The 15,776-nt window shown below is 41.0% G+C and overlaps 4 protein-coding genes across 6 annotated transcripts in view; 1 reads left to right on the top strand and 3 right to left on the bottom strand.

Moving 5' to 3' along the window:
• Window positions 1-326, bottom strand: part of sdc2 (syndecan 2) — a 53,989-nt gene extending 53,663 nt beyond the window's left edge. Inside the window, exon 1 of the mRNA XM_061255494.1 lies at window positions 161-326. Within this exon, the coding sequence (XP_061111478.1) occupies window positions 161-220 (60 nt within the window). The 5' untranslated portion in view covers window positions 221-326. The remainder of the gene's footprint in view (window positions 1-160) is intronic.
• A 2,540-nt stretch (window positions 327-2,866) lies between these two features.
• On the bottom strand, window positions 2,867-8,597 carry LOC133137691 (dynein regulatory complex subunit 2-like). Its single transcript, XM_061256029.1, has 8 exons — window positions 8,499-8,597; window positions 8,096-8,263; window positions 7,562-7,731; window positions 6,476-6,614; window positions 5,406-5,600; window positions 4,338-4,559; window positions 3,712-3,858; window positions 2,867-3,124 (listed from the first exon to the last, which is right to left on the bottom strand). The coding sequence occupies exons 1-8, from the start codon at window positions 8,595-8,597 to the stop codon at window positions 2,867-2,869; spliced, it is 1,398 nt and encodes a 465-aa protein (XP_061112013.1).
• A 2,027-nt stretch (window positions 8,598-10,624) lies between these two features.
• clxn (calaxin) lies at window positions 10,625-14,700 on the top strand. Of its 2 annotated transcripts, none has more exons than XM_061255512.1 (6): window positions 10,625-10,799; window positions 11,912-12,067; window positions 12,623-12,727; window positions 12,818-12,969; window positions 13,501-13,605; window positions 13,694-14,700. In XM_061255512.1, exons 1-6 carry the CDS (start codon window positions 10,718-10,720, stop codon window positions 13,742-13,744), a joined length of 651 nt encoding a protein of 216 aa, XP_061111496.1. In that variant the 5' UTR covers window positions 10,625-10,717; the 3' UTR covers window positions 13,745-14,700. The 2 variants fall into 2 exon arrangements, with proteins under 2 accessions (XP_061111496.1, XP_061111497.1); XM_061255513.1 differs by having other exon boundaries at window positions 10,625-10,793; window positions 13,694-14,697.
• rbm48 (RNA binding motif protein 48) lies at window positions 12,989-15,715 on the bottom strand. Of its 2 annotated transcripts, none has more exons than XM_061255511.1 (5): window positions 15,582-15,715; window positions 15,214-15,367; window positions 14,899-15,044; window positions 14,174-14,748; window positions 12,989-13,968 (listed from the first exon to the last, which is right to left on the bottom strand). In XM_061255511.1, the coding sequence occupies exons 2-5, from the start codon at window positions 15,339-15,341 to the stop codon at window positions 13,897-13,899; spliced, it is 921 nt and encodes a 306-aa protein (XP_061111495.1). In that variant the 5' UTR covers window positions 15,342-15,367; window positions 15,582-15,715; the 3' UTR covers window positions 12,989-13,896. The 2 variants fall into 2 exon arrangements, with proteins under 2 accessions (XP_061111495.1, XP_061111494.1); XM_061255510.1 differs by having other exon boundaries at window positions 15,214-15,404; window positions 15,582-15,711.
• Between the last annotated feature and the right edge of the window lie 61 nt (window positions 15,716-15,776).

A 15,776-nucleotide genomic window follows, 5' to 3' on the forward strand; every position in this document is an offset into this window, starting at 1 on the left:
CAAGATTTGATAGCTGATTTCTCGTTGCGATGATCAGCCTACGACAGCAGAACTGCTAGTCGACATCAGCAGCCAGTTATTGCGACTAATTGCAGAGTTCGCCTTCTCTGACTGTAGGCTACTCCGCGGAAAAACTGCATTATGCGCTTCCAAAACTTACCATGTCCCCCGTAAGAACGGCCGCCCATCCAAGCGTCAACATTATCCAAATGTTCCTCATTATTCCTTTGACAAATGCGTGATGGTACCAACAAAATACCAAATGTACTCCCTCAACGCACGGCAAACCTAAGCCGTTTCCTCCTCCTCCCCCCAACCCTCTCGCTTTCGCTCGCTCTCTCTCTATCTCTCTCTCTCTCCCTTCTTCCCTCCTCCCTCGCAGACACGCACTCTCACTCACTGAATCCACGTGTTACTTGTGTTGCTCTTATATTATTGTTCTAGCACTTTTCCCTCTCATAAAAGGATAGAGATTGTGACAATTCCCCCTGTATATAACTGTAATATGACTATAGGCCGGCGGAGTGTCTGTAGTTCTTGCGCTTGTGCGTTGTTTACGACTGTTAAGGAGTGAGTGCGAAATCCGTTATACAGGTTAGGCATTTAAACTATATCACGCATCATCCAGTGTAGAGCTTCGAATGGAACGCTCGCTGCGTTCAGGGGAGAGAAGAAACAACGGAACAAACGAGTCAGAGCACGTAGCCTTAAAAGATTGACGAGGACACTGAACATATTGGAGCATCGTCCAATTCAGGGGTAAAATGTCTTTGCGTTTTTCGTAAACGTAACTACGCGCGATTGCCAGATAAGACAACATTTCTTTAAAATGTCAGTTTCTGTCACCAAATTAAGATCATGAAGTCTACAGGAATTAGCCTATAGCCAATCCTGTTTTAACGGCTATCGATGAACTAGGCTACTTCACTCTTGTTCGTAGCGTGGCGAAAGCATATTCGTCCGGCACTAGGTTATGCAGGGGATTACATTTTGTGTATAACAGACGTAGCTAGGGGAGAACTGGCGCAAAATAATAGTTATTGACAACATGACTTATTTTCCAACATGTGTAAAGTAGTGTGCTTTATTCATGATTCAGTGGAATCACCTGAAGAAAATGTGTTTCCCCAAAAAAGCAGGGTCTCACAATTATCGGCATCCCTGGTTTTTTGACCATTCTCCATGCAGAACTTTTCAGGATCATTGATATCATTGGGATACTCCCCTCTTCAGTTCAGACCACTGGTTTTCCATGGGTTTTAAGTCTGGAGACTGAGGTGGCCATTGCAGAATGTGGATCTTGTTTTCACTTTTCACTATTTCTGTTTGGATTTTGATGTATGTTTGGAGTCATTGTCCTGCTGGACAATCTACTACGGCCAAGTCTCAGCTTTTTAGCAGAGGCTACCAGATGTTCTGCCAAGATTTCCTGGTACTTTGATAAATTATTTGTGCCATTGATCTAAAATGGTGCCCCTGGACCACTGGCAGCAAAACATTTCCAGAACATCAATGACCCCTCTCCATGTTTGACAGTTGGTATGAGGTACTTCTCCATGTATGCATTCCATTTGCTGTCAAACATGTTGACAGTGTGTATGGCCAAAACATTAAATGTTGGTCTCATCTGAACATAGAAATCTCTTCCACATTCCAGGTGCTTGGTTTTGCTTATTGTGCTCAGTAAGGGCTGTCTTAATTCCCACCCTTTCAAAATAGTTTGTTGGTTTGGAGGTGCCTTTTTATGATTTATTTTTGTTTCAACTTGGTGACCCCACCATTTGCGATCTCTGCAATTCTTAAACTGAGATCCATGGGTTACTTATGGCCTCCATTTCCATCTCCTTACCATCTGTGGGGATAATATGCACTGACATCCTCTTCCTGCCAAGTTTGCAACCATTCCATATGATTTATGCATTTTTATTATGCCCTTACAGTGCTAAGTGGTATTTTTAACATTTGATGTATTTTTTTGTACCCATTACCTGACCTGTGATGGTCTGTGTCTTCCAAATTGATAGTTCTTTTGCTTTCTCCATGCTGATGGTTGAAAAAGGGATTTTGCATGCTTGCTACCTCATTTTAATACTCTAATGAAACAGTATGTGCTGGAATGACAATCTCAGTCAAAAGGAACTATATTAACTAAATTAAGTAAAATTGTATTGCCAATTTTTATAATAATTGTAAGAATATTTGAACATCACATATATATATTATTATTTGTGTTTATTATATGCAGCCTTTTTTCTTCAATTCTAGTAAGGCTGCCAATAATTCTGGAGCCCAATGTAAGATATTGCAATGCATTCGACTTCTCTAATTTTGCTGATGCTTAACACATACTATAATAACACCATTCAATGTAATTTGCAGCCATTCACAGATTTACCTTTCCAGTCACTTTAAGTATTCAATTATTATTCCCACAACAGAGTATAGAGTGGTTGTTTTATTGATCATTTTTAAATTAATGCACAGCTTGAGTAGAAAGCTGACACAGGAATTTAATACAAATGTAACACAGGTAATGAAAATCAATAAGCTCTGACTGTTTAATTGTGCTTACTTTATCGTAATCAAGGTCAGTTGGCAAAGATGCAGTCCAGGGGCCCGTTCCACAAAGCAGGATTACTGAGTTAGATGGATAACTGCACTGAGTAGGCCCCAGGAGCAACGACTAAAGGATCTAATGAACTAATAATCGTGGCTCATTGTATTTCCACCTCAATGTTGACACCTTTGAATAGATTGCTATATTCCTATGATTAAATCATGTTGTGCTACTATAAGTATTGCTTTTGTATTGTGTGTAATGTTGTGTATGGGGTGTAGTGTTGTGTATTGGGTGTAAGTTGGCGGTTCAGCGGGGCAGCCTGCGGGTGGCCTGTTGCCCAGGTGACGGTCGCTGGCACAGGGTGACGCGGTTCCCCGTTATCTGGCTTCTGCTCTGGGGGCGGACATCGTCATTGACTGCAGCTTTGTTCTGGCTCCTCAGGGTTTGTAGCCGCAGGTTCTCCTGAGCAAGCTCCTTTTTATACCGCTGCAGGCAGCCATTCTCCAGCTGGACCTTGCTGCAGCGGTCCCAGAGTCCCTCCAGACCCATGTAGTCCTCTGTCAGCTGGGCCAAGGGTCAAGGTTCAGGGGGCAGGGGTAAGAGGTAGAGAAAGAAGATGAGAAGTTCTGGTGACCACAAGTAAGAGGGAAACCTGCTGAGCAATCTGCTTTGGTTTCAATGTTGGTTGTTTGTGTATCACCAATGAGCTATCATCACCAGTTGAATCATCAGTTAGAAAACTGGAGGAAAGCAACAAGTTATCATGCCTTTGCTCTCTGACATTACATTACATTACATTACATTAATAGCATTTGGCAGACGCTCTTATCCAGAGCGACGTACAGTTGATTATACTAAGCAGGAGACAATCCTCCCCTGGAGCAATGCAGGGTTAAGGGCCTTGCTCAAGGGCCCAACGACTGTGTGGATCTTATTGTGACTACACCGGGGATCGAACCACCGACCTTGCATGTCCCAGTCGTGTGCCTTAACCTCTACGCTACAGGCCGCCCCTGACCATAGTGAAGAGAAGGGCATCGCAACAGTCTGGTTTGAGCATGAGCATGAACACAAGCATGTTTTTCATCATATGTGCATTTCTGTTAGGGTGGGGTTACGTGACGTTGACGGTGTGTGGGCCATCATGTCACCTGGGCCGACTCGGAGGTCCCCTCCTGGTCAGCCATCACCAGGCTCTGCTCCTCAGAGCTCACAGTGGAGCGATAGAAAGGCTGCTCTCTCTCGCTCTCCGTCTCCAGCTTTCGGCAAACCTCCGTCAGCCGGATCAGCTTCTTGCCCTGTGAGAGACGAGGTCGCCCTGGTCAGAAAAAAACAGCACTGCACCTGGCACTCTTCATTATCACTGCTGTATGGGCCTGCTGTTGGCTTTCAACCATGGCCGGGCTTCCAGTGTTGTTATTAACTGTACAACAACACTCAGAAATGTAAAAAATGCAAAAGTAAACAGATGATACACCCTTTTAAAATTCAATTTCATTTCAATTGAAAATGAATATGTTCACCCCTGCCTCAGTTTTGTTTTATGGGACCTCAGTAGTGTACCATAGCATTTTCTCCTCATTTCCAACCCTCCCTGCTGAAAAAAGCTAGGTTTTGAAGCTAGGCTGGTAGCTGGCTGACCAGTTCAGACCTTACCAGCCCCAAAATGGTTTAACCAGCCCAAGCTATGTTCTGAAACAGCTGGTAGCTGGTAACTTCAAGGGTTTTGCACCAGGGTTGTCAACCCTCAGGTAGATCAGGCTGGCTCCTCATTTACCTTTTCAACGATGCCCTGTAGTTTTGTAAAACCGTGGTGTTTCTGCATAACCATGTTCTTTAGTTTGGCCTCCCGTTTGGCCTGGTATCTGCGCAGCTGAGAGTTCTGCTCCACACATTTTTGCTTCTTTTCTTTCACAAAGACCTGCATGGCTGCCACATTGTCCTTGTGTTCCTGCTTGTCCTGCTTCTTCATCCTGGCCTGAAAAGCCTCCTGCGATTTCTGTGGAGCAAGAGGGACCGTCGTGTTAACACAGACTGTGCCTCTGCAGTTTGTGTAATGTTATGCGTAGAATGTTCCTCCAAACGAATTGGAATACACTTATTTTTCCATAAAATCAAGGTAATCAAAGCAACAGAAAAAAATAAATAAAAAGAATAATCCCAGGCATGTCACACCATGACTGTTATCATTAACTGGTGGCATTCATTCATTACTTATGATCCAACAGTTAGTTCCGACCTCGCAATTTCATTCAAAAGGAGTGACTTATCACACAATAAGTCACTCCAAATCAAACCGCTTTGTTTACATTGATTCATTAATTTGTATCATAGATATCAAACTTGTAACGTGGCAACACTTCAGAAGCCTGAATCTGAGTAAAAAAACTGTTGTACACTTGAGTGAGCAGTTTATTAGGTATGTATTAGACTTATTTTACGGTAAGACTCATCTCACGATAAGTGACGACTGAGTGTATTGTTGCAGAAATAATGCTAACTTTCAGTTAGTTTGAATTTGTTATTAGTTCTTGTTAAACAGAAGAGTAACACTTTCTTTTAAGGGTCCTATATGAGAACTTGCTATGCCATGTGTCTTTAAATCGGATCCTTTAAGGAAAGTGTTACACAACAGTAGTAATATGAAAAATCTTACACCTTAAAAAAAAAACCCTTTAAGGTGTAAGATCACAAATATGTGATTTATAATGTTCTTAACTGAGCATGCTCATGCTGATGTAACAATCACTATTGCCAATTGAAAGCGTTGGGAGTTCGAGAACACTGACATAAAAAAAAAAAAAAAAAATTCTTCAAATGGCTAAAAGAGCTTCATGGCGCTCACCAGCATCTTGATTTTTTTGGCCAGGTCGTTGACCTCGACGCTGCAGCGTTCCGCGTGGGCCTGCAGCGTCTCACAGGTGGTGCGGTTGTCATCGGTGTTTTCGCGGTACCTCTTTTCTGCATTCTTGCCCTGCCGCCATGTCTTTGTCAACTTCTCCCAGTGCTGCATCTGCTCAGCACTCCTCAGTCTTTTGCGCTTTAGGCATGAATCAGGAGCACAAGTAGACCCCATGTCAGCTTCTACACTGCTGCATAGTGGCCCCATTCCACAGCTAGTCACCAGTTTTGGATGCTCAGTAATAATCGTAGCCCCACTCATGTAGCGTATTCTGTAATCTCTTCTGGACGCACGTGAGCACGCCTAGGATTCCACCACTTCTTTTCTACACGGGTGACATTGTGGCCAAGTTATGCACTGCCCCTCAGGCCTCTAGGACAGTGGTCTCAAGACCTGGTCCTGGAGGGCTACTGGATCTGCTGGTTTTTGTTGTTACTCTGCACTTAATTAATCAATTATGGCAGCTGTTTACGCACTTAACTCACCTCACCTGGTTACCTGGGTCTTAACAGGGTGCTGATTATACAGTGAAAACAAAAACCAGCAGACCCAGTAGCTCTCCAGAACAAGGGTTGGAGACCAATGCTCTAGCACAAGCTGACATGATGGACACATCCCAATTAAGAACAACTAAGCCAACCAAAACAATACTGGAATGTTGCCGTAAGGCTGAGGTGAGCCACAATATCTTTAGGTTTTGTTAGGTTGCGGAATGTTCGGGAAGTTCTTGTAATTTTCCGGCATGATGCAGACTGATGTACAACTTAGCAGGAAAGTCGTAAAAGTGTGGCTACAACATTGTTATCAGTCACAAAGTTGCTGCAACATTTTGTTACAAACTTGGAAGTCCCTCACAATACAGATTTTGAGTTTTGTATATTTTGGCGCAATGCCTTGGGACTGAATGCTAGTGCATCTGGGGGTAGGGTCCAGTGGATTTGATTGAGGTTGAGGGCAGTGCAGCGGTGTTTCAGGAAACAGTTACAATGTTTTGCTATGCTGTCCAACATTACCCAGTCTTTGATGTTGTAGCAGGCTGCTTTGTAGTCTTGTTGGGCCTCAGACTGCCACTCGCTGTGACTCTCATTCAAAGAGTAGATCACATCCTGTGGGGAAGTGAGGTCCTGCTGATGCTGGGTCATAATCTGCTCCCTGTTTAGACACAACAGTACAGAAAAATACTGGAATCAACCTCAGACATGTTCCCCTTAGCAATATACTGACCTCATTAAGGGGATATTGCACTGCAGCGTTTGGGAACCAGGCAAACCAGGCACAACAGGGAGTGAAGTACTGCCAAACCATGTAATTGTCCCCTATTCAGGCACTTTGACAAGCATGACAGGGACATTTTCATACTTCAAACTTCTATGACTTCTACAGGTGACTGCCAGTAGGTCTACACAGTAAAAGCAGCTGGAATTCTTTTTCTGTTAGGATTAGGATTATTATTCTTTTGCTAAAATGAAAGTAGCTCCAATATGGTACATCTAAATCTCACCAAACCTGGCTGCTATGTATAGAGATTAACTAATTTGTTTCTATGGTGACTATAGTTTGGAAACTATACAGCATTATAGGTCTCAATTATTCAGAGAAAGTAATTTTCCTGCCCTTTTTTGTGCCTTATGTGAACCTTTGAACAAAATATTTAGAATATTGAGTATAATTTTACAATTTGAATTGTATCATCAGCATAAGGTAGGAAGCAGTTGACTGAATCTGTACTGCTTGTTTTGTAATGTTAATATATTCAAGAACTTGTCTGCATGGATGATTACAAATGTAGACAAGAGCATGTGTTAGTCAAATAATAAAAAAATATAAAGTTATTATCATAGTAAATTATATCATTGTTCTCTAATTTGGTGCATTGCGAAAATGCGAATTAATTCTAAATATGAACAACCCGGTAACTTTACAAAGCTAATTACCTCAATTGGTCTAATTCTAACTGAAATGTAATGAATTGTGTTTCAATTTCACTTTATGTTATCTTTTCCTTTATCTTTCGTAGACAATTGGCTATAGGTGGCTATAGTTGCAGACTAATGTTGTGATGATAGGTTGATATCAGCAGGAGTAAGGATGTGACATACCTCTTAGTGTTGTGCTTGGTTCTGAGATCATCAACCTCAGAGCTAAACGCTTGCCTGAGGGAGGTCAGCCTGTCTTTCTGCAGGTCCAGAAGCTGCTCCACGTTCTGCTTGTTGGTGTGCACCAATTGGTTCAACTGCTGTGTCGCCTCACTGATGTCATCAACCAGAGTCTGCGGTACAGGCATGTGTGAGAGTCAGTACTTCCACACAACATGCAAGACAATACTGCGGATATGCAAGGGACTGTCAGCAAATTGTCAATTAAATCAACTAAGTTCGAATAAGTCTTCCTGAAAAGGGAGGTCATACAGGTATCCTAAATCCTTTTGATGTAAAATATCTACAAATAGCTTTTCCGCCTATATTTCCTAAATGTGGTGTGACTACTAGATATAGGGTTTGGGGGAAGGGGAAAAGGGGGCTGTTTTGAAAATAACATTCCAAAAAAACTCCTCTTGAAAGGGTTACGATGATATTCAGCATCAGAACACCCACAACCGGTCAGGAAAAATAGCATACTGAGCTGCTCCTTACCTTGATAAGATTGTCCATGTGGTCCATCGTTCTCTCAAAGGTCTGTCTGAGCACGTCAATGTCTCTGTGCAGCTCTTGTGTCTTTGTCTGCCGGAGTATTGCCCGCCACTTTGCTGTCAGATTGTACTCGTTAACGGCAGAGTTTTGCTCTTCTTTCTGTATCTCATCCTGGGGGGTTGAGTGAGGGGTAACAATAACCAACCAAATAACGCCAAGATTTTCCTGTGGTGCAATATGAGTGAACTTGCATATACAACAACAACAACAACAACGTTACTCACCAGGAACTGGAATTGTGCCTCCCTGGCACATATGTTCATAGTTATCGTTTACATTATGTTCCATGAGGGATTGCATTGGCTTGAGTGAGACACAGACAGGATGGGGAACTCCATGGACTTACAGCGATAACCTCAGCCATCATTTTCGGCGTTTGTTTGGCCATCTTATCCTCGGCCTTGAACTTCTGCTCCACATGGAGTAGCCACTTCTCCTCTGTCATGGCTGCCTTCTACCTCCAACTGCCTTTTTTTACTATGCCAAAATAATTATATTTATAAATAAGCAATGCCTTTACTGTCATGATAATGAACATGATAATCTAAAACAAAATCTAGTAGGTACTAAAGTTTAAATAAAATCACTCATGATTCTCCACAAGACAATAGATAGGGACCACCTCAGTAATTTCTAGAAATTAATGTTGTAATAATTATTAGTATTTTTGGTATGAGGTGTCAGATTAATACAATTATATGCTCATTTTCAGAGTATATTCAAATTTTAAAAATGGCATTACTTTGTGTATGGTATTGGTATCCTCTGTAATTAGCATGTAAACCATATGCTGTCATATTGATGCAGGATAAAGTGCCCCCTGAGCACTTTATTAGGAAAACCTGTACACCTACTTATTTATGCGATTATCAGCCAATCGTAGGGCAGTAGTGCAGTGCATAAAATCATGCAGATACAGGTCAGGAGCGTCAATAGAATGGGGAAGAAAATGTGATCTTTGACCGTGGAAAAATTGTTGGTGCCAGAGAATGGTGTGAAGAACTAAAGACATCCAATAAGCAGCAGTTCTGCAGGCGGAAACGCCTTGTTAATGAGAGAGGTGTGAAGAGAATGGCCGACAAAGCTGACAAGAAGGTGACAGAAATGCAAATAGCCACAACAGTGGTATGCAGAAAAGCATCTCTGCACACACAATGCGTCAAACCTCTAAGTGGATAGGCTACAACAGCAGCAGACTTAATAAGTCTAATAATACCTAATAAAGTTATATTAACTAGATTCTAGTGATGGCTCTATTCTCAAAAGGCATGTCTTATTTCTGGCTAGCAAGTTAACATGGCACTAGCTCTCCGTGTTTTTACAATACGGTTCACTTGCATAATGCACGTTGTTTTCTCGTTGCACTTCTGTTGTATTTATTTTACCTGATAACACCGAACAAAGTTGAGTGTGCGTCTCCTGGATCCTCTATAAAGACAAATGTTTAATCGAGGTGGATCCTACAGCATGTTGTCCGCTACTGTGACGCAATTCTGTAGGAGTTTTACTGAGCCTACATAATTCTATTTCGTATGATTTATCCCGGCAAATATACGCGAATGGAATACTCCAGAACTGTGATATGAATGAATACATTTTAATAGTAGTTATTGAGGTCTTACAAGTGATTGAGCTCGAGTCGCTTCCAGAAAACTGGCTCGAGAAACCTTGAATAGCTTTTTAAAAAATAAACCAACTAACTTAATTCATTCAGGGGATTCTTTAAAAATGTTATTATAAAATTGTATCAGCTTTCCACTTTTGTAGTCATTTAGTGTTTTAGTCCACATTAGAAATGAAACTAATTCAATATTTTCATATAATTTAATATATTCTATATGTACATCTCTAATTATTAATTTCTTGATTGATTGGATTGATGAATTCAACCCCCATTTCTCAGTTGTTGGAATCAACAAGCTGAGATGAATATCATTCATTGGAATGCGTTTTTATCCCTCTAGGTGGCATCAAAACGTATGTATTGCATGCTCTTTCCGTTAGCAACTGTTACTTCTAAATTATAAATATTTGATTGCAAGATTGTTGCAATGCAGGCATTATTTTCCCTCCATACCATTGCAACGATAACAACAACAACAACAACAACCATACATTGTCTTAGGCCCCTGAGAAATTGTCAGTACAAAAGCTCAGAAAGTTAGACTAGGTTGTTAGAGAGTTGTCTGCAACACACACTGACCTGGTGCACTTGCATTAGGTCTGAAGGCTAACAGGTTGTACAAATGAATGAGATGCTCAGCAAGACTTCTCAACTCCCTTCAGAAAGTGCCCCAAGTTTGTCCTGAATTCTAAAGGAAAAAGTTCAAACTCAGGGACCTCAAACCCGTGATTTAAATATTAATACCACCACTGATTATTCAAAATAAACCGACTGGTGGATTCATCCGTAGAGCATATATGACAATTTAGTTCTTCCTTTTTTCGGATTCGCACGTGGGTTTGAGTTTCCATAGCAACTTGATGTAAACATTGGCTGTGTGGGAGTTGCAGTTACTTTGGTTGTAAGAAGACTAGCTAATTGTTACCTAACTTAGCGACATAATGTCTGAAATGTCGGCGATGAACAGAAAAATTATTCAAAATCTAGCAGAGTCGTTTTCAAGGCAAATAAAACACTGTAAGTGTAAATCCTCGCAGCTTAATAAACAGCCTTTGTGCTCACGATTGTTAGCTTGTTAGCATGGCAGCTTGAGTTAATGTTACGGCTAGTGAAGTTGAATATAACCTTCGCTACGTTTCATATCTTTCAGTGTGGCGTATGTAATAACGTTAAGTTAGGCTAAATGTTTAAAATGTTATTGAATTTAGCTAAGGTTGTGTTATCCATTGTGGCAGTAATGCCATGCAGTATAACTGCAATGAAATGCTTAGGTTCGCTACAATTTACTGCACAGTGAGCAAGGTCACAAAAGGTACATTTGGTATCAGTTCTGAATATTAAGGAAAATCAGTTGCTTGTTTTGACTCCTCTTCCAGTTCAGTTTAATGTTAGCCTGACGGTACACTCAGTGGCCACTTTATTAGGCATTTATTAGACTTATTTATTTACACTGCTGCTGTAATGTTAGCCCATTGACTTGAAGGTTCAACATGGTGTGGGTTCAGAGATGCTCTTCTGTTTACCGCTATTGTACCCTGTTTAAAAAAACAGCTCAAGCTATGTTTTGAAACAGTTGGTAGCTGGTATTTCAAGCTAATAATGGCTGGATTTTACACCAGGGTAACGCCTGGTTACTGCCTGGTCACTGTCGCCTTCCTGTCAGCTTGAACCAGTCCGGCCATTCCCCGCTGACCTCTTAAGGTGCTGTCGGCCACAGAACTGCTGCTCACTGGATGTTCATTCTCTGTAAACTGAAAATTCCATGAGATCGGCAGTTTCTGCGATACTGAATTGCGTGGCACCAACAATCATTCTAGGTCACATTTCTTCCCCATTCTGACCTTTAGTCTGAAGAACAGCTGAATGAGTTCCTGCCACGTGATTGGCTGATTAGATATTTGCAATAATGAGCTGGCATACAATTCTTCCAATAAACTGGTACAGCTAGGTATTGTGTTGCAGGTAACATTACTCGTGAAAACATGGAATGAAACCTTTTCCACTAAATTATTATACCCATGTTTTGTTTGTTTTTTTCATCCAAGACCATGTTTTGTAAGTACGCATTTTCATTAATTCTCAATTCACAATAACTCAAGAAAGGTCAATATAAACCACACTGCTCCTGGCTGCAGTTAACAGAACTGAGATGGAGTGTCTAATACGACTATTTAATGGATTGGTGGGAGACCAAAGTGACCGGAGAGCTGCGAATGGCCTGGACCGGGGTAAATTCCGGAACATTCTCCACAAGACGTTTGGAATGACGGATGATATGATCATGGACAGAGGTATGCACTGAAATCCCTGTGTTTGAAAATATTTTTAAAAGACATTTCATAATCCAGATATAACAATGACATGAAAGGAGCGGTGCATATTTTGCCAAAGGATGTCTGTGGGTTTCTAAAGAACATGGAGTACCAGACTGCCATGCCTGGTTGTACTGTAGTAGTACCTCTTTGGCCCATATTGCATCTAGACGGTCAGTGCCAACCATTTCCGACCCATGGAGCAAAATGTAATTGGTTGTAGCTTTGTTCAGGTAGGAAAGATTGTAGTCAGGATAACTCAATGACCTCAGCAATCACAGCAGCTTTTCTGGTTGGATAGGTACCTGCATCTTGTCTGCATGAGCTGCATCGAGTGTGCCTATTGCAGAATAAACTTGCATAAATGTAAAAGCCAATGATGGATATGAGGATTTTACAGTAACAAGTTAGTTGTGACTTGGTATTAAATTTTGGGATGGAGAATGGGCAAATGGTATTAATTCTTGCCTCTAGCATGTTTTTCCCCCAACACAGACGTGTGCTTTTTGTTTAGGTTTTCCTTTTTTGTTTTAGTTTTTCATGCATTCGACAAGGATAATGACGGCTATGTCAGTGTGAAGGAGTGGACAGAGGGTTTGTCAGTGTTTCTACGTGGGACATTGGATGAGAAAATAAGATGTAAAGTATTCGCCAAATACTCCCATCATATGCTGGCTTGGCTTACGGTATGTACACAAAATATTGACCTCTTCAATTTTTTGAATTCAGACTGCTTTGATGTGTACGACTTGAACGGAGATGGGCATATTTCTCGGGAAGAGATGTTCCACATGCTGAAGAACAGTCTCATCAGACAACCAACCGAGGAAGACCCTGACGAAGGCATCAAAGACCTGGTGGAAATTGCTCTGAAGAAAATGGTGTGTTGGATACATGATATAGTGTTTATGAACGTTTTTTATTCATTTATAACATTCATAATGTTAGGATGGTTAAAAACAATGGTGGGTGGGGCTGCGGGGGACTGAAACTCATACATATTACAAATAAAATCAATGAAAAAGTGTTGAGCACAGCAACGATGTCTCAAAGTAGCAAAACTTGGTACATACTCTGTTGACCTCTAGCTGAGATATCCTAGAAATTGGATAAACTAATAGGAGCAGGACCTACTGGTTGCCTATAAATGCTTTTAAAAAAAGCAAATAATCTTATCATAGTTATGTTTGACAAAGGAAACTATCACAGACATTAAGATGGGAAAATGTCCAAAGAATGAGGACTCGGTACACTAGCAAAAATAAACTTTATGATGGTATCACATTATTTGAAACATACAGTATGCACATGTGACTGGATTCACATTTAAAGACATTGAATACTTTTTTTTAATTTAAGAGGATTGTGTTCTGCAGATACAATGTAAAAAAAGATTGTGCTGCTGCTTACAGGATCACGATCATGATGGCCGACTATCGTACGCTGACTTTGAGAAGGCAGTCAGGGAGGAAGACCTGTTACTGGAAGCCTTCGGAACTTGTGTTCCAGATGCAAAGGTATACATCTTATCTACACTTTTGTGAATTATATTTATTAAAGGTGTTGGAATGACAACTAAAATGTATTTTTCCACCTCTGTTCCAGAGCATACTGGCATTTGAACAGCAAGCATTCCAGGACCCTCTTGAGAACTAATTCAGTCATGTTTCCGCCAAATAAATAGTTCTCACCAAATACATTTACAATCACAATCACAATGCCCAAATGAACTCTTAATATACAGGTCCATGACTTCTCTCATCTCCAGTATTATAGGGTGTGGTTCCTGTGAAGGCATGGAATGGTAGTTATATCCTCCTTCGTGGCTTTGGAGTGGTGGCTTTCTTCTCTGCAGGCTTGGACTCTGGTACTGAAGAAATCTAATGTGATATGACAAATAAAAGAAGATGATTCACACTGATTAGACTATGCTATACATATGCCTGTATATCATATGTATGTATATCATGAAGTAGAGAAATTCAAAGAAATGGTGTATGTCAAGCTGGAAGTGCAGAGATTTGGGAAATGTGATCTGATGAAACAACAAAGGGATTTATTCAGTTTCAGCAATGCATCACCAACCTTTGCCATAGTGCTTCTTATTAAATTAGCTGTAATGTTCAAGGAAGCATCCTCCATGTCCATCTTAGGTGGTTGTGGTAGTTTTGGTCCAATCAGGGGTTCACTTTTGTCTGCAATTCCCAACAGTGCATCTTGACAAGCCGCCTCAATTTTTCTTTTCCGGTTTTCTAAGTATGCTGTCCTTGGAATAAACCTGGTAGTAGGGCGAGTGATTTTTCTCTGTTGGTTACTCATTGCTGGGTTTCCATAAGAGGAGGACTGTGGAGGTTTAGATGATACTGGTAATGAGCCGCTTCCAACAAAATGGTATGTGGACCCCATATTGTCCTCAGCAGGCTGCATTTTGCATTGATATCCCTTTAATGCAGATATTGATGATGCCTGTTCAGAAAAGGATGAAGGTCTATGGACATGCTCTTGCGGAGGAGGGGGTAATAAAGGATAACTGGGGAGGTAGCTGGTACTAAAACTTTCTGTCTCCTCCTGAACAGTATCCTTCCATTCCTTTTTTTCACACATTTCTGAGTCATTGGGTATTTTTTGTTTATCATCTTCTGCTTGTTCAGATTCCCGAGCTGTGAATTGGAGAACAAAAGTATTACGTAATACAATTTTAATAGCACCAACATAGGAGTGGAACAACCAATAGACGAGGGAAGCAAAAAGTGAATTAAATATACTGGGCTATGTAGAATTGTCACGTAATTTAATTGTAAATATTTCACCTTTATTTCGCATTATCCTGGCAACAAATCTTCTCCTCTCTTGTAACTTCTGCCTGGTGTCCTCCACCGTTTCATTTTCTGGGGCATAGCACACGTGAAGTAAGCCGCCATAGAAACTCCTTTCATCCAGGTTACGTTTGGCCACTCTGAAAAGTGCAAAATCAAAGCGTTTTTCGTTTTTGGGCACTCAGAGGTTTATACACTAGCTAGCATAATTTATCTTTAAACACATTATATAGGCTAGTGTCTGCCCAGGCGAGATGGTTATGTCAATATGGTCTTGTACCGTTCAGACGAAACTCCGACAACACTCACCTAGCACTTTGAAGCCTCTGGAATTTAATTAAATAAACGTCAGTGAACTCTTCTGCTGGGTACTCGTCCAGTATTCGGTACTCTTCAATCGCCCCATACAGAGCAAAGAGCTGAACCAGTTCGGTCATCAAACCAATTGCAGGAACTCCTTGGACTAACAAAAAACGAGATTCCAAGTTGATGGTGTATACCTACAATAAGGAATAAACGAGAATTTGATATTAACATTACAAATACAAGGAAAATGCACATGTTATCAAACTGTAAACAAACCAACGACAGCTAGCTAGCCTAAGACCGATATAGCCCAATGTTTAGCGATGTCGCGAACTAGGTAATAATTACCAAACACGGTCGCATATACATACTTTGACAGCTTTGGGTCTCCTCCCATCTCTATATTTTGGCCTTGTGTGACAAACTGTTTGTTGCTCGTGGTGTTTGTGAACTTCGGGGGTGCTCCAGCTTGAACTACCGCTGAAGGCTGCCATCTTTGTCTGTCAGACAACAGCAACCAGACCGAACTAATCGAGTTGATGCCCCAGGAAAAGGGTTCAAACAAT

This window comes from Conger conger, chromosome 9, assembly GCF_963514075.1.
Source record: "Conger conger chromosome 9, fConCon1.1, whole genome shotgun sequence".
Classification (NCBI taxonomy): Eukaryota; Metazoa; Chordata; class Actinopteri; order Anguilliformes; family Congridae; genus Conger; species Conger conger.

Bases quoted from the DNA above. Each gene is read 5' to 3' on its own strand.
- LOC133137691 (XM_061256029.1), bottom strand. From the start codon at position 8,597: ATGACAGAGGAGAAGTGGCTACTCCATGTGGAGCAGAAGTTCAAGGCC. The intron at 5,601-6,475 runs GTAATGTTGGAC...TCATGCCTAAAG, and splicing joins GCTACAACATCAAAGACTGG to CGCAAAAGACTGAGGAGTGC. The intron at 3,859-4,337 runs GTAAATGAGGAG...CGTCTCTCACAG, and splicing joins TACAGGGCATCGTTGAAAAG to GGCAAGAAGCTGATCCGGCT.
- clxn (XM_061255512.1), top strand. From the start codon at position 10,718: ATGTCTGAAATGTCGGCGATGAACAGAAAAATTATTCAAAATCTAGCA. The intron at 12,068-12,622 runs GTATGCACTGAA...TTTTTGTTTTAG, and splicing joins TGATATGATCATGGACAGAG to TTTTTCATGCATTCGACAAG. The intron at 13,606-13,693 runs GTATACATCTTA...CCTCTGTTCCAG, and splicing joins CTTGTGTTCCAGATGCAAAG to AGCATACTGGCATTTGAACA.
- rbm48 (XM_061255510.1), bottom strand. From the start codon at position 15,704: ATGGCAGCCTTCAGCGGTAGTTCAAGCTGGAGCACCCCCGAAGTTCAC. The intron at 15,405-15,581 runs GTATGTATATGC...TCCTTATTGTAG, and splicing joins GGAGACCCAAAGCTGTCAAA to GTATACACCATCAACTTGGA. The intron at 13,969-14,173 runs GTTGGTGATGCA...ATATCACATTAG, and splicing joins TAAGAAGCACTATGGCAAAG to ATTTCTTCAGTACCAGAGTC.